Source organism: Eulemur rufifrons, chromosome 7 (assembly GCF_041146395.1).
Source record: "Eulemur rufifrons isolate Redbay chromosome 7, OSU_ERuf_1, whole genome shotgun sequence".
Lineage (NCBI taxonomy): Eukaryota > Metazoa > Chordata > Mammalia > Primates > Lemuridae > Eulemur > Eulemur rufifrons.
This window is the reverse complement of record NC_090989.1, coordinates 28,119,126-28,142,992: the sequence shown is the minus strand read 5'-3', so window position 1 is coordinate 28,142,992 and position 23,867 is coordinate 28,119,126. Positions and strand designations below refer to the sequence as shown.

At 34.5% G+C, this 23,867-nt stretch overlaps 1 protein-coding gene across 1 annotated transcript in view; it reads left to right on the top strand.

Annotated features, from left to right (window-relative positions):
* LOC138385696 (multidrug resistance-associated protein 1-like) overlaps positions 1–23,867 on the top strand; it is an 82,827-nt gene that overhangs the window by 35,581 nt on the left and 23,379 nt on the right. Inside the window, exons 9-16 of the mRNA XM_069471951.1 lie at positions 758–904; positions 3,487–3,571; positions 3,666–3,732; positions 4,102–4,228; positions 8,053–8,229; positions 11,289–11,456; positions 12,640–12,802; positions 18,517–18,592. Coding sequence (XP_069328052.1) covers positions 758–904; positions 3,487–3,571; positions 3,666–3,732; positions 4,102–4,228; positions 8,053–8,229; positions 11,289–11,456; positions 12,640–12,802; positions 18,517–18,592 — 1,010 coding nt within the window. The remainder of the gene's footprint in view (positions 1–757; positions 905–3,486; positions 3,572–3,665; positions 3,733–4,101; positions 4,229–8,052; positions 8,230–11,288; positions 11,457–12,639; positions 12,803–18,516; positions 18,593–23,867) is intronic.

Sequence of the window (23,867 nt, the reverse complement as noted above, 5' to 3'; positions counted from 1 at the left end):
ATCCGCCCACCTCGGCCTCCCAGAGTGCTGGGATTACAGGCGTGAGCCACCGCGCCCGGCCGATGGAGCATAATTTTTAAACAAAGTTACCACTCCAGGAGATGATGAGGGTCAAGGAAAGTCCTATATGTCTCCCTTGATAATTTAAAATATTATTTTGTGTCATTTAAACATGTATTATTGAAGTGAAAGCAATATTTACATTTGGAATACTTTGGTAAAGAAGTTCAAGAAGCATTTGCTTAAACCAGTACTATACACATTGTAGTCAATATGCTCTCATGCGTGAGTGAACTTTTCTGCCTTTTCTAAATGAAACTCACAAGAGCAAATGTAAATCTTATCAGCCATGATTTATTCGTATCTTCTTCAGTTAATTTAGTGACACAAGGAAAACATGATTATTACATACAAGTCAGAATGTATGCACACACAACTGGAAAATAATTTTACATTAAACTTCTGCTTTTAAAAAAAAATGAACGGATACACAATTTAAATGGGAATAATAACTCTAGCAAAATATGACACATCTTATAGCAAAGAGCTAGACCACACAGTCTCAAGGATATCATTGTCCAAGGTACACAATTTTATGATCCTCATTAAATATATATTTTATGTTCTTCAGCAAGAGAGCTGGATCTCAGTAAACAAAAGAATAGTATTAAGATTATTTTCTAATTTGGAGGATTGTAACTCATAATATTGTTATCAGTAAATATTTGAAGTAAATAACATATCTCTATTTTTTTAGGTGTCCCTGGTGACCTTTGGTGTCTATTTCTTACTGGATGAAGAAAACATTTTAACAGCCACTAAAGTGTTCACATCTATGTCTTTGTTTAATATTTTAAGGATTCCTCTGTTTGAATTGCCAGGGGTGATCTCAACAGTGGTCGAGGTACACACAGAGTATCTTAAACTAAGAATCATTCCTCTGTGGAAATCTGTCTATGCTTTTGGACATTTTATTTCTTTGCCTTTTTTCTTTATCTTATTTCATCTTTTGTGGTTCTTTAACACTGCATTCAAAATTAGTCCCCATGAACTGATGAATAATAAAAAACATTATAGAATCGGAGGAATCCTGTCTTCCCTGATTATGCTTTTTTCCCCACCAATGTGACTTTTAAATATTTCAATATATTCTATTGCTTTGCTTGCTAAGTGTTAGTTTCTTTTACTTAGCTTTTTAAAAGCCGGAGTTAGCCACTATGCCATCACAGCATTCATTTTCTGTTTTCAACTGAAAATTTATAATTAGATGATTTGTATAAAACTGCATCGAATGTTTTCCCAGAATTCAGCAGCATTTCATCTCTACTGAATGTATAATCAGGGAGAAAAGAGCATTGATAATATCAGACTGCCAATAAGTCACCTGTGACATCCCTGCTTCAGCCTGCTTTTAGTCCTAATCTCCAATCCCTGGATGCTATTTACCTACTGGATACAGTGATTAATTAGATGGCTGATAAACCACAGGGAATCCAAAAAAGTTCCTCCTTGATTCTTTTATCCTGAGATTTTTAGTTAAATTTTTTGAATGTCAGGTTTGTGTTGTCCAGGCATCCTCCATTGAATTCTTTTCCTCAAGTCTGGATTCATAAACAGAGTGAATCTTTGCTTATTTGAATCAGCTCTTATTTTTTTTTTTTTTTGAATCAACTCTTAGATCTAAGTTTGCCTTTATTTTTTACTATTATTTGAATAAAGAATGACATAATTGAATAGTAAAAACCAATTAAGCCATTTTTGTTATGTCATACTCTTTTCATATTTTTTTTACTTATAATAACCAACAGAGGGCATAGAAGATCTATTGATATGATGCTTTTAACACTTGTTTTCACAGAACACTTCTCTAAAGAAAATGTCAGTTATTAGAGTAACAGTTTTGGTTTGCTTTTGAAATTAGAATCTAGATAAAGGTCTGGTTTTTCAAAGTGTTATTCAACTCCTAGTGGTACACTGCCGACTTCACTTAATAAATAAGGAGACTGATTTTCCAAAATTAAAAAAAGAAAACCAGCTGTGTGTACTAATATGAATGACACATTTGATAAAACAACACAGTATAATATCTGTTAACAGTAGAAGTCTCCCAGTTCAAAGTAAATTTAAATGTACTAGAGATTTCATGTAAGTTAGTTTCAGGAAAAAAAAATGTGATTTTATTTATCCTAATTGTAAACATTTTATAGCTATTTTACTATAAATGAATATTATTCTTGCCAAGTCATGGTTTTGTTTATCATTAGCAGCAGAATGAATTCATCAATCTTAAAATTGCTTTTAAAACCTAATCTTTCTAAACCACAATGAGATATCACTTTACACCTGTTAGGATAGCTATTATCAAGAAGTCAAAAGATCACCAGTTTTGGCAAGGATGTGAAGAGAAGGGAATGTGAGAACTTTTATGTACTATTGGTGAAAATGTAAACTGGTATAGTCATTATGGAAAAAAGTATGAGGTTCCTCAAAAAATTCAAAATAGAAGTATCGTATGAGCCAGTGATCCTACTTCTGGGCATATACACGATGGTAATAAAATCACTATCTTGAAAAGATATATGCACTCCCATGTTCATTACAGCACTATTCAGTAGCCAACATATAAAATCAACCTGTGTCCATTGACAGATAAATGAAGAAAATGTAAACACACTTGCTCAGGCACACACACACACACACACACACACTCACGTTTCAGCCTTCATAAAGTATATCCTGCCATTTGTGACAACATGGCAGAATATTATACTAAGTGAAATAAGCCAGACACAGAAAGACAAATACTTATATCCAGAATCTAAAAAAGTATAATTCATAGAAACAGAAAAAGAAGAGTAGTTACCAGGGATTGAGGGTGAGGTGGAGGAAATGGGGAGATGTTGATCAAAGGGTATAAATTTCAGCTATAAGATGGGTAAGTTCTGGAGACTTAATGTATGTCACAGTGACTACGGTTAGTAATAATGTATTTTATACTTAAAAATACCTAAGAGAGTAGATGCTAAGTATTCTTGCCACACACAAGGAAAAAGGGTAACTGTGAGGTGATGGATACTTAATTAGCTTGATTGTGGTCACCATTTCCAAATATAGATCAAAACATGTTGTACACCTTAAGTATATGCAATTTTTACTTACTAAAGCTGGAAAATACTAATCTTTCTATAATTATTGATTAAGCAGTGATAGTTTTTCTAGGATAACAAGGAAGAATTTTTGTTTCTCCTCATACTTGCCAGCATAGATGACATTAGTTTTGATCTTTGATCCTTGAAACTGCTCTTTCTCTTTAGGGATAAACTTACTTATAACATTAAAACAATTTAAACTATGCCTGCTATATTTCTATCAATATCTTCAATTTGCATTGAAAAACTTTAATCAGTCTGTCAATCATAATAAACACTTTTTAGTTTAAGTTCTACTTGAACCTCAAATAAATTCCATTTATTTTTACTTTGATAGACAAGAATATCATTGGATCGTTTGGAAAACTTTCTCAATGACGAGGAGCTTCTTCCTCAAAATATTGAAACAAACTACATAGGAGGTCAGCAATTCCTCTTTGCATTCAAGTTTATTTCACTTCTGAGTTGAAGGTAATTAGTTCTAAAATGCATGATTGTACTTGTTTTTCTTCCTAGATCATGCCATTGGGTTTACAAATGCTTCTTTCTCCTGGGATAAAACAGGGATTCCGATACTAAAAGAGTAAGTCGTGATTTGGAGAAATTTTTTTTAGATTTTGATATTGGGTTCTCTAATGCTCCATATTTTTATTTCTTTGAATTTTCTAATAAGATGAAAATATTTAAATTAGTAAGACTTTTTAAAACCTCTCACTGCACTTTTCATTTTCATGGTGATTTTACTCTCCTATTTTCATTTCTTCTATCTGCAGCACTAGATGGTTGGTTTGTTTGCATTTTGGAAGGCTAGGTGTTTATAGAAGAATGTGAAAAGCAACAATTTCAGGGATGATGCTCAGTGCTGTGTGCAGTGACTCACCTAGGAATATATATTGAAAACAACCATAACAAGAATTTCCTATATCATTTCTCTCCTTTTCTTGTCATACAGCTTGAACATAAAGATTCCAGAAGGAGCTTTAGTGGCTGTTGTAGGGCAAGTTGGGTCTGGAAAATCATCTGTGCTTTCTGCCTTTCTGGGAGAAATGGAGAAACTTACAGGAGTTGTCCAAAGAAGGGTAAAAACAACAATATGTTCTTTCAATATTTCCTGGTGTAAGAGGCTATAGCTAACTCATCATCAGTGCCCAGAAGAATTTATCAAATTAAACAGCAGATGCAAGTATTTAATGGGCATTGCTAGTTTATAACAAACATTTCAATTTCCATAGAAATCGATTAACTATGGATGGATTAGGAACAGAATTCTGTCCGCCAGATACTTCAGCAAATCATTTATGAATGCTTATGGTAATTGTTTGATGTTATTAACTGAATTGCAACCAATTATAGAGAAACAAATGTGATTTATATTGTAATTTGATTGGGTTTTTAATTATCATTCAACGAGATTCCCTAAGTAATTACAGCCATTCCGTTTCTAAGAAGTCTTATAACTGTTCATGAGTAGGATCTTTCACCTATAAGAAACCTCAGAAAAATAATAATATAAATAACTTACATTTAAGAATCAGCCTATGGACTGTCGGGAGGTCCACTCTTGGCTAATTGTTCTATTCTTAAAAATCAATAAGAATAAAAATTCAACAAGATCTTAATCAGTTGTTTCCTTTTTGAAACACTAGGCCACCCAATGAGTTTTTCCTTCCAGCCCAATCCATCCTTTTCACCTGTGACAAGATAGAGACACTCTATGTATCTGTGACCAGTTTCTCTTCACATAACTTTTCTTTCCTCCCTGGGAAAAATCAACTCTAACTCCATTTGTGTTTCCTTGGGATATATCTTTCCTCATATCCTTATATCTTTCCTGATTCTAGTCCTTTAGTGATTACTTTTTCATTATTCTTTTTGTCTCAGCATTACTGTTACCTAGTTTAGGATCAAATATGTGATTCCAATGACTTTTTCTGAGAAGATTGTACTTAATTAAAACCACTACTTTTTAACCTTAAGTATACTATCTTTATAGCCTTATGCTGTTTATAATGATTGCAATCATCCATTTCTCTATGGTTCAAGATGACTGTAACTTTCCGTAGTGTCATTTACAAATAATGAGTGTCATATTAGGTTTTTTTATATTTTCACTTAGGTTTTTCAGCTATTTTCACCAAGCAATTATTAAACACATACTATGTGCCTAGCAGTACCAGAAAAACAAACATACGTAAGACATGCTCCTCTTCTTTCAAATTCTAGTGGGAGAAATATCAAGATCAATTATGAGAAATGTTTAAATCAGATATAAAAAATTAAAGCATAAAATAGAAATTTTACTTTGAATAGTTAGAAAAAGAATTGGAAAGAAGGTAGCCTTTCATTTGATCTTGAAAAATAATTAGGAATCAGTAAAGATAAAAATGATGTCAATTCTAGTTGTCACCTGATGCATTAATAATGGTAATGAGCTGAAGAGTCTGGGGTGAGGATTGAATAAGGTAATGTGCAAAGACCTAGCCTAGCTCCTGGCACAGAGTCAGCTAGCTTCCTATGAATATGTATGATTATCATTATCTTTATTATGATTGCCGAGGCTCTCATGGTAAGACTTAAGGATCATTTCTGATATCTTTGAATGTTTGTAATTAAGAAAGTGTTCATGGTGATGAAAGAAACCATAATAATACCATTGCTAATAGTAAAAAGCAGAGAGAACACCCTTTTTATATTAAATTATAGGTGTCCAAGTCAGAAGATGTCATCTGTCTCTATAACTGGTCACTTTGACCTCCAGGAAGCTTTTGGTCTGGATCAATGGCAGGATTTGAAGTATCACGCTCTGATTTATTTCCCCAAATGTTTTTTATACAGAATTTTTGTCATCCTGATTATCTCTAGTTACATAAAATGATCATTATAATGGCATGACCAACTTAACATTTAGAGTTTTCAAAGTGCTTTCAGATGATCACTTTTTTGAGTTATATTTTATATCACAATGTTCACACTCTAAGACTGCCTATTCTCTCCATGTTTTCTCGAAGGATCCCTCACTCTTCTCAGTATCAAAGGCTCACACCAGGCATCGTTTATGAGACTGTTCAGTAATCAGTGTTCTTCTGTGACAGAATATCAGATATTTGGAGACCATTTTTAAACTAGCAAAACTTCTATTGTAGTTTCATTATTAAGAATGCAAGAAGAACATATTTTCATTTGTATGTGAGAGGGAAATAATAATTGTAATAATAATAAAAGGAAACATTTACATCTCTGCATAAATTAATCAGCTCTTTTTCTCATAATACCAATATAAGGCTATAACAGTCACTGTAGTATTTAGTTTCTTTTTTTATTGTATATCATTTTTCCCATGTTCCTTTGTCTTTTCTCCTGTATTCTTTATCTTCTGTTCTGTTTAACTTGCTCAATATGTAGCAAGTATTCAAAATATCTACCATCCATAGGCTGATTTAATATGCAATCCTAAGCAAAGGTTAGATTATTCACTTCACAAGGCAATTCAAGAGCAATTACTTTTGTGTTCAAGATCAGGTCAGATCAGAATTGTATTGTTTTTGATCTAAAGCCATTCTGTGTCTTACATACTCAACAAAGAAGAATTAAAAGTTAATCTTTGATCTTTAAAGTAGTCAGTAGAAATCAAAGGGCTAATAATAGTCGCATACATGTCTACGTCAGAAAGTACTTTAAATGTCTGGTTTTGTTACAGAGCGTGCAGTAGGTAAAATACTCCTAAATCAATATTTGGATAGAGTCCATGGGGCAGATTGAAAGGTGGGTCTCTAGTTCAAATACTACAGGGTTTTTTCAGGAAAAGAAGAGTTAGTTAAGAAGATATTTTATGCAGCAGACTGTCAAATATTTAGCAATCATTTCAAGCCATAAAATCATCAAATAATGAATTTTGGGAGCAGTGACTAATGTGGAAGACATGGAGATGTGCCACTCAGAGCCCCATTCCAGGAAGGATTTGCCACCCAACTGTCACAGTATAATCAGCAAGTCACCTTCAAGGTTGGCCTCAGTTGAAGACAGCAGCTGGGGTCTCACTTCTGTTCAGACTAACGTAGGACAATTCTGATGGGCAATATTCCTCCATGGCTTTCTAGAGGGTTGGCCAAAGCTTCGTTGCATCTGCATCATGGTGTTACTTTTCCTTCTATCTAATCTTCCTTCCTCCTTTCCTTCCACAGTGTTGATCCCCAATAAACAACTTGCACCCCCCAACTCTGTCTCCGGTGCTATAGACTGAATTGTGCTCCCCTAAAATTTGTATATCAAGTTCTAAACCCGGGTACCTCAGAATGTGACTGTATTTGAAGATAAGGTCTTTATAGAGTTAAGTTAAAATAAACTCATTAGGATGGGCCTTAATCCTGTATGACTGATATCCTTTAGAGAAGAGGAAATTAGAACACACACACACACACACACACACACACACACACACACAGGACCACGTGAAGCACAGAGAGATGACAGCCATCTACAAGCCAGGGAGAGAGGCCTCAGGAGAAACCAACCCTGCTGACACCTTAATTTCAGACTTCTAGCTTACAGAATTATAAGAAAATAAATTTCTGTTATTTTAACTACCCACTCAAAGTTTATTGCAGCCCTAGCAAACTGATACACTCAGCATCTGCTTCCAGAGAACACTACCGGAGGCAGATAATTCTGGTAGACATTATGAGAGTAAATAAGAAGCACAACTTAACTCATTTGAAGGAAACTCTAATAAACATAAATGAGATAAAAATAGGATACCATGATCTATATATTTTTTGAAAAATTAAAAATTCTATTTAAAGCTAAAGAAGGCAAAACTATAGACTAAATATATTCCTTTAATATGGTATATGCAACTTCTCCTTTTTCCTTGTTAAGAATTTTTTTTTACTTCTTTCTCTTTTAGGGCTCTGTGGCTTATGTTTCTCAGCAGGCCTGGATTCAGAATTGCATTTTGCAAGAAAACATTCTTTTTGGCTCTGTCATGCAGAAGCAGTTTTATGAGCGCGTATTGGAAGCCTGTGCTCTCCTTCCCGATTTGGAGCAGTTACCAAATGGAGATCAAACTGAGATTGGAGAAAGAGTAAGGAAAATATAATTTATCATGTGCAGGAATAAAATTCCATTCAGCTGTGCTAATAAAATGTTTCTAGTCTTTTTACTGAGGTCTTGAAGATCTATACAATTTTGTTACACTATTTCTATCAAAGAGATAGTATTATTAAGGACAGATAATTTTATATCATTGACTATTTGGAAACCATATTAAAAATCAGTAGGAAATACTGTTGTCAGTATCCACATGGGGGAATAAAAGCTCATCAATTAGGTCATCAACATTTTTGTTTTGCACACTGGCACAATGCTATTCACTTTCTCATCAGCAAATAATATAATAGTTTTGTTTGTCCCTGTATCTCTTGTACACAAAGTCAAGGCTAGAACAGTAGCAAAATAGCACCAGTCTTTAGTATTGGCACTCAAGTCCAGGTCCTAAGGAGGCTCTTAGACAATACAGCTATTAATGTGCCTATTTCACGTTTGCTTATTCCTGCTTAAGAGGAACTTGCCTCCCAATCATCTTACTCTTTGTCCCATTTTATTTTCATTGTGTTAATGAATAGTCATTGATCTGCTCAGTGTTTTGGATTTAAAAAAACAAATAAGAGGATATCATGAGCTGAAGTATGAATCCCGAGAGATTATTTCCAACCCATGACTAAAATCTCTCCATTAATTAAACATGAATGCAAAAGTAGCCTTTGCCTACGATTCATGTGTGCTGTAAAGCTGAGTAAATAAATAATCCTTACCGAATGCTTTGAATTTCTGAAAAGAGAGTGAGTATAACATTGTTAGGCATTTTTACCTCTGGCTTTATATCCTATTACATAAATAGTCCCATTACATAAACTGACAAATAAAATATATTATATAATAAAATTATAGAAAGTAGAAATATATAAAATCTAGGGTGAGCCAAAATTTACTTTGTATATAAACTTACTTCATTTATAGTCTATTACTTTGCAGATGTATTTTCTCCATAATGCTGTATAGATTTTTTTCCAACCCCTGTTTTTTTTCTAGCATATTTGCTGTCCCTAAGCAAAATGGTGTCATAACTAAATTGCAGAAATGTGACTTCTTCTTCAAACTTGCTAATACATATTGAACAAAATGCTGATAAATCCAATCTCTAAAAATGTGGATTATCTCATATTACTTAACCATAAAGAATTTTAAAAGGAAGAAAATTTAAACTAAGAAGTAGAGATTTAGTATAGGCATTAAATGCTATTGCTATTAATAAATTCATTTTATAATTAAATTTATCACAATTTGATCTTGAACTTTAAACATATAATTGAATGTTTCAAAAGGAGATCTGTTTACAGCTGTTTATGAGACAACGCAGATAACGAATGTAAAGATTTTCCTCACTTGTACTCATCTTTTCCTTTGGCCTTCTTCAACCGACCACAAACATTTATTAATTTCATATATGCCCTTGTTCTACTATGGGATACACAATGGTGAGTGAGAGAACTATTATCCTGCCTTCAAGAGACTTGTAGTCTAGGGGACCTCTGCCAATGATATTAATCAATTGTCTTTACCAATATTTATCAATCACCTAGTGTCACACACTAGGTGTTGGGAACACAAGGATGACCTAGGAAGGAGATTATAGGCTAGTGAGAGAGATTGACATGGGAATTGCCAATTTCAGCTATGGGATGAATAAACAAAGCACCACAAGACAGGATGGGAGGAAATGAATAACTTCACTTGTGACATCGAGGGAAAGGTTGCTATCAAAGAGAACTTTTAGTGTGAATAGCCCTTAAGTTACAAAGGGAGGATGTGGCCAACATGAACAGCTTCTGCCCAGTATGAAAGGGCAGCATGAAAGGTTAGTGTGGTTGGCAAATCACAGTCACCTCAGGGCAGCATTAGGAGAGTGGTTGAAGAGATAAGTTAATGTCAAAATATAAGCATCTTAGATTTCTGCTAAGAAATTTGCTGTTACTCACGAGTGATAAAAAGAGAGAGAGATGTGTGTACCCAAGTTTTTTAAGCAAGATAATGACATAATTACAGGAAAAATGATGATAAGACAGAGGATGGATTAGAGAGAGGAGTGATTGTGCCCATACTTGGTGTTGGATTTTTCCTAAATATTTTTACCCTCATCTTATGGAATGCTCTTAACAAACTCATGAGTTGGATGATATTATTTATATAATCACACACAAACACACACACACATCACATTATCACATTGCTTTATACACACACACACACACACACACATATGTGCCTCTCCCTTACTAAACTGTAAACTCTGACCTCCTCATGACATAGGCTCTGTTTCACTTATCTTTGAATCTCAAGTGCTAGCATAGTACCCAGAGTATAGTCCTACTCAGCAGATGTTTGTTGAGTGGGAAGAGGATGAAAAATGCAAAGGAGCAATGGTATTTTACAATTATAGGTCATTGGCTGAGTTCTGTGCTGCACTGAGAGCTTTTAAAGCAGATCTGTAAACACTAAACATAAAATAAATCAAGTAAATTGGGCCTGGCCCCATAATTCTCCATACATGGCTGTATATGTCAGCTTTAATTCTCACGTAGGGTGATGAATATTCCCTATTCTTGCTTCTTAGCATTGTACTTGTGCCAACAAGACTTGTACTAATCTTTCTACAGGAGAAATAGGACATGTTGATTACTGCTTTGGTAATTTAGCTATTATTCTCAATTTCCTATGTGTCAATTTAAAAATAATCACTAGTGTCAGTATATGGTTGGCAGCCAAAAATCTTGTTTAATATTCCACAGGCATGACTTTTCAGAGTTTGGGATTTGAAAATTCTTTTCTCCTTAATTGGTAGCATCTTGTTTTGATAGTAAGCAGTTAAGGAAAAGTAGATATATCTGATAACTAGCACAAGTTAGTAGTGCTAGGAAGTGGAATGGGGATAGACCTAGGAAGTTATGAATAAAGGAAAGTTCCAGCGTTCATTTCAGGTTGTCATCTATCCATGCTATGAAACATTATTTGGATGTAACCGTATATGCTTTGAGATTTACACACTTCTCCTCTGGTCTTGTTTTTCTCCTGCTCCATTTTCAGGGTGTGAATATAAGTGGGGGCCAGAAGCATCGAGTCAGTCTGGCCAGAGCTGTCTATAGCAGGGCCGACATCTACCTCCTGGATGATCCCTTGTCTGCCGTTGATGTTCATGTTGGAAAGCAGCTTTTTGAAAAAGTGATAGGGTCCTTGGGCCTTTTGAAAGACAAGGTAGGCAAAGTATCATATACTGCCTTTTTAAGGGATAAGAGAAGGATAATCCACCTAGCGCTGTGCCTATAACTCCATTTATTTTGTTTGTCTAAACAAAGTAGTCAAATTTCACATAAAAAAAATGTGATGTATATATTGCTTATTTACAGAAAAATTTCAATGGATATTTTTTCAAGTTTTACTTGTAAGTTTACTCTGGTGACAATTTATATGATTGTTACCTCATCAACTGATACCATATCTCCAGGTGATTTATGTATCATAACGAATTGTCTTTAATTTAGTTGACTTTTTTTGAAAAATGATATTTTGTTACACATTACTTTTTAAAAAATAGAATCTATTTATTGGTTACTTATAACTTAAAATTTGGTATTGTTAACATAGCAATAATAATGGTTCAACTGTTTTGTGAAGGGGCAAAGAAGATGGAAATTAATATTTACCAAGTTCATACCATATTTGACAACTTAAATTAGATCATTTAGTTCCTATAGCAAATCTCTAAGGTAAGCGTTATCCTTAAATAATTTCAAGGACTTCAGGGCACAAAATGAATTGAATGAATGGATATATGTTTCTCAACTTAAGAACGGCAGAGATTTTTAATAGTCTGATTAAAAAGCCACACTCATTCCTTTATAATATGTTTATGGATTTACTAATATAGAGCACTTTGGAAAAATTAACGTATAAAATTATAAAATATATGCCTCAGTAAATAATATACACATTTCTTAATTTATTGAGATGAATCCAAGATAAAAAGGTCTCATTCAATTATATGTACAAAATAATATGAAACAGTTAAAAATAAAGACTATGTATTATAACTTGGATCAAACGCTTTTGTAATGGGACCATACATTTTTAAAAAGTAAGCAGGAATGACATATATGGAACTGTTTTGAATTTGCTGTGAAATTAATTCATTTCTAATGAATGAAAAATACCTGAAACAAAGGGTTAAAATCACATTTGCAAATTATTTTCTCATCTACCAGCATGTCATCATCATTCATTGTGAAACATATAGACACTGCCTTAAACTGGCACTTCGCAAAAATGACACTCTGAAAGAGTAAAGGAAAAAAAAAAAAAGTGACTGCAGCTTTCTTTAAAATAAATCATTTGTGTCATTTTTTTTGTAACCTACAGAATAAAACACTTTGTTTTTCAGACTCGTATTTTAGTGACAAACAACCTCACACTTCTGCCACAAATGGATCTTATTGTTGTAATGGAAAGTGGGAGAGTAGCACAAATGGGAATGTACCAGGAGCTGATCTCCAAAACCAAAAGCCTCACTAATTTGCTTCAGGTCTTCAGTGAACAAGAAAAAGGTAAGGACACAACGAAAAATAAACCTAAATACAATATACCTATCCATTTTGAAAGTCCACTAATTGCTTTACTTCTTGCTATGAATTTACATTCATCCTGCTTAAGCCAAGGGCTGGGTATCTAGCTTTCCATTGGAAAGAAATAAATGCAACGGGACACATCAGCTAAAAATCTAGCTCATTTATGATTTTTTAAAAAAGTTTCAAATGCCCCAAATCTGTTTCTTCATCTATGAAATAAGAGATTAGACGATTTATAAACTCTATTCCAGATCTAGAATATAATGAATATAAACATTCTACCTACTTTTAAATTAAGAACAGGGAGCATAAAGCCATGTGAAATAAACAAATATTTTAAACATATGAGTTACAATATAGAGAGTTTGAGGAAGAGAAACAAAGGAAAAAATACCTGTGGGAAGGCAAAACGAAAATAATTGTCCATTTCTTAAGAATTAATAATTGGTTTTATTTACTAAGCTTTGCTACTATAGTCCTAGAATTTTAAATTAATATTCATAGAGATTTTAAAATGAATGAAATGACTTGATCTTTGCCTAATGTGTTGGACACAGGGATGTTTGAAATCCAGCATTATCTTAATATTCCACAGAGATCAGTCCTTGTCTACTCTGAAAGTTGGATGATGTGCCATCGCCTCTTTTCACAGATATAGATGGTTTCTCATGTAGATCATCACGTCATAATCCTTTTCTTATACCTTTTTCCCCAACACCCCTGTGAACTTATTGTAAAACTAGTTAGCTATTTCATAATTTCTGGGTAAAAGAAGAAATATAGAGCTATGCCTCAGTATTTTCTGTGTGAACTGGTAACTTACTTTACACTTTACCTGGATGTAAAGATCATAAAAATATGAAATTAGTCTATCAAAAGATCAGTGCAATTTATTGTTTTAATACCATGAAATCCTAAAAACAAAGCCATTTTGCTGATATGTTTCTCTTTGGGATCTAAGCTAACACACATTAGTTGTGTACTACTATTTTTTAGTCCTTGTTTTCACCCCTTTCTTACATTACAAATATTCTATTTGTAGGTACACTCAAAACTATACAATGCATCATCAGCTGACAGTAGCCATTCATAAAGGAAGCACCTCTTCTTTTCTCAATGGCTAGCAACTTTGGAAATGATTCCTTGCCTTCTCAGACAGGTTAATTAACAATGTATGCTTTCTATATAGGAAAGAGATGTCTAGGAGTGTCTCCTAGGACTAGACAGAGCATGAAGTCTGCCATTTGCTCTACCCCCAGCGCTTAGGTAGCCTCATACTAGAAAAATAACAGGTGCTTAGTAGATGTTTGTTAAACAGATGAATCTGGAACTGTGTCTCCTCAGTAGTTAACAGGATGATTTGGAACGCTATTGACCAGTGTCTTTTTTTTTGGCCATTTATTTTAAAGGCAATATGAAATATACATTGTATTATTTTGGAAAATGCAGCTCCAAAAGCAGGCAGTAAGACTTAAGTTCAATATTTAATTTGCCATAAAACGTGAACAGTGTATCTTTTGAAAGTTGTGGAATTTGCTATTGTTTAAATCCCCTGTTGGGGAAACAAAATCCTATCTCTCTTGCATTTGTATAACTTCTTATGTACAAGGGCCTTCTACTGTAACAGACTGAAAGCAATAATATTCTTAGAGTTGGGCTGACATGAATAGATGTTAGCAACTCACCATCAGGAATATGCCAGAATTAGAAAAATGTAATTCAAGCTTTTTTTTCTAATGATCTCAATATTTCTGTCTTTTCCTTTAAGATTCTAGAAGGTGGAAAGTAGAGAAAAATTTTATACTAGGAATAGAATATGTTTTTGAAACTAAATGTTTCTGGGATTTTGATTTTTTGAATGCTGGATTAAAAAATATAAGCTTGTAAAAAGCAGCCATAAAGTTACTTTACTCACAATAAACATCAGATAGATGGATAGATAGATAAAGATATGTAAAAGGTTAGCCCTATATAGTGTAATTTCTTTAGCCACCATAGAGAGGAAGGCAAACATAGGTTTTGATGATGTAAAAAACCCCATTAAACAATAGCTTTAAATTGGGTTAGATTCAGTGTAATATTCCTACAGTACTGTCCTTAGATCTGGGCCAACCTAACTCAGTCCTATATTCCATGCTTTAGAGAGTCTCCACTCTGGCCTTCTCTGCAGGGCTTTGTGGCCAAGAGACAAAGAGATTGTGACCCGTCACCCAGCAGTGTCCTCCCTAGCCATCACTCCATGACCACTGCAGATACTCAGGTCCACCACCCTCCCAAGGGGAGACTGCTCTGCAGGCATTCACTACTCTTTGATCTGAGGATATTTTTTTCTTAGGGCTGGGAAGGGTGGTGGGCAGAGCATGGACATGGGAGCAGAGGTGTCCACACATGTGCAGAGCCTCTCACGGTGCAGGATGGGGCTGGGGTGAGAGAGAAGGTGGGTAAAGGCTTTGACTGGGACCACCTCACCAAAGACTCCATGACCCCCAGAGGAAGTCTAAGAAATTCAAACATTCTGCTCTAGACCTTGCCTTCCAGGTGCTTGGGAAGGCAGATTTATCAAAGTAAGCAATAGAACTCATTTAAGAGTCTGTTAGTTCCATCCATAATTTTAAAATAATTAGAAATACAGCATGCTGACATTAATAGAGGTTGTGCTCTTGCCCTGGTTCCACAGATGTTAGGTGCAAGCCTGTCCCTGTGGGGAATTTCTTTTTCTTATTTGCATAAGTAATAGGGGAAAATTAAATTCTGTTTGAGGGCATTTTTGCTGAGATTTAGGGGAAAGGAATTACCTGTCAGGGAGTGGGATTTGAGAGGTGTTGTTTTTAGTTGTAAAATCATGCTGTGATCTACCATTTATTTATCATAATTCATCTTTTTTGCTCTTGAGTCTATCCATAAATTCCTTTATAATGTACACAATCATGCCATTTAAACAATTTTTGTTAATTTATGTGACATTACAACAGAATACAGAAATTTCCCCCTTAACTGCAGGGGATACATTCCAATACCCTCTGTGAATGTCTGAAAGCACAGATAGTACCAAATTTTATATATATATATATATATATATATATACACACTATGTTTTTTTCTATACATACCTATAATAAAGTTTAATTTATAAATGAGACACAATAAGAGATTAACAACCACAGCTAATAATAAAATAGAACAATTATAACAATATGCCAGCATCACTACTCTTGTACTTCAGGGCCATTATGAAGTAAAATAAGAGTAATTTCAACACAAGCGCCACAATATCACAACAGTTGATCTGGTCAGCCAGAGGGCTCCTAAGTGACTAATGGGCGGGAGCATCTACAACGTGGATGCGCTTTACAAAGGACGGATTCATGTCCCAGGCAGGCCAGAGCTGGATGGTGCAAGATTTCTCCTGCTACTCAAAACGGTTTACAATTTAAAACTTATGAGTTGTTTATTTCTGGAATTTTTCCTTTAATATTTTTGGACCAAGGTTAGCTGCAGGTAGCCGAAACCTTGGAAAGGGAAATCTCGGATAAGGGGGGACTACAGTAAAAGTCACACAACCTTTTGTGAAAAACAGTGGGCCAATTGTCAGGAGCCCAGAGATCTGGTTCTCACACTGAATAACTATGTTGACCTTATAGAAATGACTCAACTCCTCTGGTTCTTCCCCTTTATGAAATACAGGGCTTGAACTAGCTCTGTTTTGTTTTGTTTTGTTTTGTTTTTGTTTTTCTAGTGGCAAACATGGAAATGAACAATGCATGTTATTTCTCTCCCTTGCCCCCAAAACTCCTTACGATTCAGCCACTCTTTTTTCTTTCCCAAGCATTCTCATTCTCATGGCTGAGGTCGATAACAGGTAACTTAGAAAGTAAGCAGTAAAAAGTACTTTTTACAGAATAATTTAAGTTTGGGTACATCAGATTGCTAAGATTCCATCTAGCCCTGAAAAATCTACAAGTCTCACCTTATGAGAATGTTATCTAGGATAATAAATTAAGGGTGAGAAAGGGGTTTAGGAAGAAAGATGTAAGAAAACTAAAGATAAATTTTACATATATATAGATTTAGTCTAGGCTAATTCTTATGCACACTAATAATACCGATGATAGCTAGTATACCTTGTGTATTAACAATGTCAATATATTAAGGAGTTTTATATTTATTTAATCCTCCCAAAACCTTCTGATTTTACAAAAAGATTAAGTATCTTGCTCAAATTAAGATGGATGGTAAGCGACAAAATTGGAATCCATGCTGCCTGTGTTTCATGCTGGAGAACAACCTTGGCTCTTGAACATCGTGTCAAATGTGTAGGAACAAGTACATTGACTTAGTAATTGACTTAGGGCTGAATAATTGAGCTGGATGAGTGGCCCAGCTCACTCCTGCTTACACTTGCTTCCACCCCTCACGTCCCCCAGCCCCCCAGACCCCCACCTACTCCATCTCTCTTTGAAGATTCCGGGTTTCAAGAAAGTCACTTATCCTCTCTAAGGTTCTATTTTTCCCCTGCAAAATGTACGTGAGTTTACCCATTGTCTTTATCCAATCAGTTCATTTGGGTCCTCAATTTATATAATTCATATGAAAGTGCTCTATAAATTATATATACGTACATTTAAATATTATTAGAACTTATAAAGACGAAAATGTGCCTTAGGAAGAGAGGCTGCAACATCTCCAAACTGAACTGGGGGTGGGCCTTCTGATTTCAAGATTGTTCTTTTTTCAGCACCAAAGGAGGCAAATAAAAGCTTCATCTTTCTCTGTTGCACCCCTTTTAATAAAAGGATTTGTTCTGTAAAATTTGCATTCAGTCAAAAGGCTGCGCTTATGGACCTAGAAGGCCACATGTGGCCTTAAGGCTGCAGGTTCCCCTGCAGGATCCATCCAGTTCCTTCCCTTTAGAGAGGAGAAGTCTGAAATCCAAGGAGTTTATGCTACTGTGAAAAAAGACAAAAACAATATAGCTCTGAGGTGTTTACCATCGAATTCACAAACAATTACTTGCATCTCAGTCTCTAGTAATTCTAGGTTTGTGACCTTGGTTTGTGTGACCTGCTTAAGCCCTTAGTGCCTCAGTCTTTTTTTTGTCTCTAAAATAAGAATAAGGATAACTATAGTACCTTCCTCATAGGGGTAGTCTTGATAATTAAAAGTTTATATATATTATAGACAAACATATATGAGTTTTATACATATGAGACATATATGTATATATAACCTCTTAGATCAGTGTCTGCCACATAGGAAGCTATTATTAGTGTTTAGTGAGATTTGTAAGATGACAGATTTGGGGAATTTACCATTGTGTTTCCTTATTAATCTTCACAATAATCACATTTGTACATAAGGCTTGGTAAAACTGAATTTTTCTTTTAAAGGTTAGAATTGTGTTCCTCTTGGGAAATATTTAGCTCTTCTATGGAAGATCCAAATAAGTTAGCGCCCCTCTCTAATATCCAAAAAAGAATGCACAGGCTTTTTCATTACAGAATCATAATTTTACTAAGACACGACGAGATATCTTAACTTAAGTGGAAATAGTGGAGAAAATAAAAGTGCTCCCAATGTACCTATAGATCCAGAACTCAAAAATATCTCCAACCTATGTAATCTTCCATCATATTTCTCTCTACTTTGTGAATTGTTTGCTTATATGGATATAAAATCACTGTCTTATTCTGCAGCTCATGTTCTAAAGCAAGTCAGTGTAATTAACTCCAGAACTATGCTGAAAGAACAAATCCTGGAGCAAAACGATAGGTGAGTATTAGTATAATATCAGGCTTACTGGGTTTATGGACTGATTACATTTTTAAGCATTTAAAATGCATCCTGTAAAAAGGATCCATATGTTATGATGGATATAAAATGTACTTGGTGGTTTCCAATTCTGAACTATAAGTCAGATGGATGTGTCTAAATTTTTAAGTGAGATGAATGAGACTTAGTTTTTGAAGCATATGCTCATTAAACTCTCAGCTATTTCTGGCCAAATTCTGGTAGTAGAAATCTAATCTGATAGTTTCTGTGCCAAAACTATCCCCATCCCATAGTGTTCATACACTCTACAGATGACAATGTGAAAATAGGCTTTGGACATGAAAATGTCACAGTAGACAGAGATGATTATCAAGACAGGGTATGTGACCTAGAAATACGGACTCGGTGTAGGACCTGAAGGATCTGCCTAGTAAAATAAGAGGTAGAAAGAAAGGGATGTAGAGTGGAAAGGAGGGAGGAAAGAAAGGGGGAGGGAGGGAGAGAGAAATAAAAATGGTAAAATTTTGGCCTTGATTGGATTTTGTTATATTATGCTTCATTTTTTTTTTTTTGTAGATGACTAAGTGAGTAGTAACTGAGGCAAATTAACCTAATCAGTTCTTTCCCCTAATATTTCCCCCAGTAGTTATCCAAACAGGGAGCCGAAAGACAAAAGTAAATAATAGGAATGTAGGTATTAACAAATGATGGATAGAGTTATAGGGCACAGCCACTGGTCAAAATTGCTAAAATGGAGAATTGGGATAGATTACAGGCAAGCAAGCATTTCAGGATCAAATAGCTCAGAATGTTGTAGATTTGACCTTCAGTAAAAGAGTTGGCCTTGAATTTATTATTTTTTAAAGGATTGGCTATGCCTAAGGATATGTGGATGATGTAGATGTTGCAGGCTGGAATTTTGTGTGCATACCAGGTTTAGTTGACTCAATAGGACAACGAAATCATTTCTATTGATCATAAAGACCTTGGACTACCTCTCTTTATCTATTATCTTGGTGTATTATCTTGGTGTTCTATCTATGGTGTTGTCTTCCCATCTCATGACTTTAAGAACGCCTTCTGTACACTAATGCCTTCCAGTTAATAGCTCTAGTCTAGACCTCTTCTCTGAACTCCGGGGTTGGATAGACAGCTGACCCTCTCGGCGTCTCTCCTTTAATGTCTAAATGACACCTCCAATTTACATGTTAAAAACAGAATTCTTGATTTTCCCCCACCACACACAAACCTGCCCTGTATGCAGTCTTCTCCATTTCAGCTAACAGCAATGCCATTCTTCCAGCTGCTCAGGTAAAAGTATCTTGCAGTTATGCTTGACTTTTCTTACTCTACATTCAATCCATCATCAAATCCCATTGGCTGTATCTTCAAAACATATCCAGTAATCCAGAATTCAACCACTACTCATCACCTTCATAGGTGCCACCTTTGTCCAAATCACTATCATTTCCACCGATATTCTTGTAATCGCCTTCTTGCAGGACTTCCTGCTGCTATCCTTGTGCCATACAGGCTGTTCGCAATGTAGCATCCAGAGTGTTTGTTTTACAAATGTAAGTCAGGTCATATCACTTTTCAGCCCAAAACTTCCAAAAGATTCACATCTCAGAATAAAATCCCGGGTTTTGTAATGACCTGTAAGCCCTACAGAACCTGGACCTATTTATCTTTCTCATCTCGGAACCTCCTGAAAGTTCACCCCTCACTACTCTGCGTTAGCAGCATTGACCCTTTGCTACCTATCCTAGGGCCTTTGCACTTCCTGAACCACTGCTTAGGCTATACTTTTCCCAGATAACCATATTGCTTGCTTACCCACCTATTGATGGTTTTCACTGAAATGTCTTTTCATCAGTGAAGATTTTCTTAGCCATCATGTCATGTCTCAACACTTCCTACCTTCTTCTCCAGCTTTTTTTTTTTTTTTTTTTCCCCCATAAGCTTTGCCAATATCCAGTACTCTGGGAAATTTACTTATTTACTTGTATTTTGTCTTTCTCTTACCTCTAGTTTATAAGCTTTCTAAGGGCAGGAATTTTTGTCTATTTGTTCACTATTCTATTGCCATCAACTAGAACACTGAATGGCACATAAATCAATATTCAATGAATATTTGTTGAATGGATGAATAAATAAATAACTAGACTGAAAGAACACTCAAGGTCTTCTAATCCATCATTTATTTTATTTTTTGTCCATAATAACTTAATTTAAATGAGTATCATTTTGGAAGGATCGCCAAAAGAAGTTCATCCAAAAGCACTGAAACATACATTGAAATTCATTAGCTGTGGGGTATACACATCTCTAAATCATAAAAAGAGTTTGTACCAGTGTTTACCCTCACCATGCACTCAGTACATACCATGATAAAACCGTAAAACTTAAATCCAATAAGTATTGCTGTAAATATAATCATACCCTTTCCTGTGCAATAAATTAATTTTCCTTATTTACAAAATCACTGTTGATCATAACGTCTAAGTTGAATTCCTTAAAGTTTCTATGAGCCACTGTGGAGAAACAATCCCCCTTTTTCTCCTTCAAAAAAAGAACCCCACTCTCTATAAAGATTTGTTTACAGAATTGTTTTCTAAACATTTCTAAATTTTAGAGGCTCAAACTGAGCCAGAATTCTGAAACTTACTTCTTCCATGAAAAATACATTGGGAAGATCACCTCACTTCCAATATGTCATATTTTTATCAACACAATCCAGAAGCAAGTTGGTTTATTAAGGAGTGTGGTAAAAGGCTAATTGGTTCTAACCTTATTGACAGTCTATAAATCCAGCCATACTGATCTTTTCTTGTTTTCTTCAAACAAGAAATTTCAAGCAAGTAAATAATTTTTTATCTTATGTTTGATGGAAATATTTTAATTTCTCCAATTTGCTACACTAGTTTATTACTTTCTATGCCATTTTCTAGTCTCACTTTCATTTTTTTTAATTGGATTTACTATTTGGTAAGAATATATGGAGAGAGTCTTCCTGATTTTTCAACCTAATTCTTTCTCTCTTAGAATTACTCACCTATTTCCAGTTAGTGCAGAATTAAGGTAGAGTAAGGATAGGAAGATACAAGCAGGCAAGAGCGTTTCAACAATTAGAGCCTCTCCACAGTGGGATATAGTGAGATAGAATACAGAAAGTCTTCTAATGGAAAAGTTCGTGAGAAAACTGGCTAACTGCCTATGAGGAATGAGTGGAAAAGGAAGGGAGTTAGATCAAATAATTTCTGAAATTTCCTTCCTTTGAAATTTAAGATTTAGAGTTAGTTTAATGACATTAGTATTATAACAAGGACTAAAACATTTTGAACTGTTTTCTATGTTTTGGTGTCTAAGTTTATATGATGCATTTAATTATTTTCTTAAATTTCTAGTACTATCTTCCTTGAATAAAATAACCTGGAAGTGTTATTTTAGTATCTAGACTTCCCCCTTCTGGCTCTCATGCCAGACATTCTTATTTTTTTTTTTTTTTATTTAATCTTATTATGGGGGATACAGAATTTCAGGTTACATACGTTGCCCATGTACCACCTGTCCCCCCAAGTCAAAGCTCCAGGCGTTCTTAATTCAATCCTCCCATACACAGGTGATTGTGTGTTCAGCTCAGAGATAATGGTTTCAATATGTTAATTTTACATATTTTATATAAAAATATGTAAATAAGTATTGTACCATTTTTCCTGAGAGTTTCTGAAGGGCAGGACAAGACTCATTTTTTAAACTTCTCTACCAGCATAATAATTTGCTCTTTCAAGGGACTCAAATAAAACCTGTTATTCACAAGAAGGTGCCCAGAATCAAATGCAATATTTTTGTGGGAAAAGAATAACATTTTAGTTTAAAAAAGCAATACCTTTCTGTATGGTGTCCAATAAATTATTGGTCTTTGTTAGTTATGTCTAATTAGGAAGCTTTAATTCCCTTTTAACAGTTGGATTTCACAGCATTTTATGTCCAGCTACATTAAGAATTAATTTTTTGGCTTGATACCAATGCTAAATTTGCTTATCCAAACAGAAGCCATGCCAAGGGCTTGAAAGATGATGACAGTAATTAACCCAAATCATATACCAGGAGCCATTCCAAGGAAGGTGTCTGTTAAATAGTGTATCTTTCTCTGATGCTAAAGCTGATCGTACAAAGGACATGCACTGCAACCTCTCACAGAATGTGTCTTGCTGCTAAAGCCAGAGACAGGAAGGGAAGAACCACCAGGTTCACCAAATAAGGCATTTCTTGTTCTGATAAATAAAATGGAAACCATGGAGAAAGGAAGGCTTCTAATAATCTGCTGAGGGTGTGTACATCAGTTCAGTAATTTTAAAAGTCAATTTGATGGTAGATATACCAAATGCCTTACAATTTATCATACTCCATGCTTCTGTGTATGGGAATTTATTACAAGGAACAATGAGAGATATGTAAAAAGAACAGTCATTATAGTAATAATTAAGATAGGAAAAAAAACTGCAATCAGTATAAGCATTGACTTGGTTAAACAAGTCATATTATGGTAAAATGATAAAATGTTATATTATAAAATATAATGCTGTCATAGAAGAATATTTGATCATATATTGAGTTACAAAGACCATGTATAATTTTTTTAAAAAAAATTAAAGACCAGTTATAGAGCAACATTCATATTATTGTACCACATACATGTACAGAAAAGACTACAGCAGTATTCACAAGCTTATTAGCATGAATTGTCTCTGAAACATAGAATTATATATCTTCTTTTTTTCTCCTTCATCTCCTCCTCCTTTCTTCTTACTCTTGTTCATGTTTTTTGGTATTTTCCAAATATTTCTCCAGTAATATAATTCAAAAGATATGTAGAAGATGGAATTGACTATTACTTGGTGATTGGTTGGAAATGTGCCATGATTAAGACAGAGAAAGTATTATGGCTCTTTGCAAAGCCAGAGAAAACGTGAGAGGAGACAGGTAAATAACCAGTTCAGTTTAGGATGTGTATGAGACAAACAAGCAAAGAGATAAAGTAGATGTCAAGCAGGCGTTTGACATATGGATTTGGAGCTCAGGGAAACGATGTGGATTAGAGATATTAATTTGAGAGTCATTCACAAAGAAGAAGGTTTTTGAAACTACAGGAGTGGATGAGATTTCTCAGGAGAGTGTGAAGCATACAAAGGAAATAATAACTAGAACTGAGTCCAAGGAAACATCAACATTAAAGAGAAGACAGAGAAAGTTGCCTAAGGAGAAACCAGTG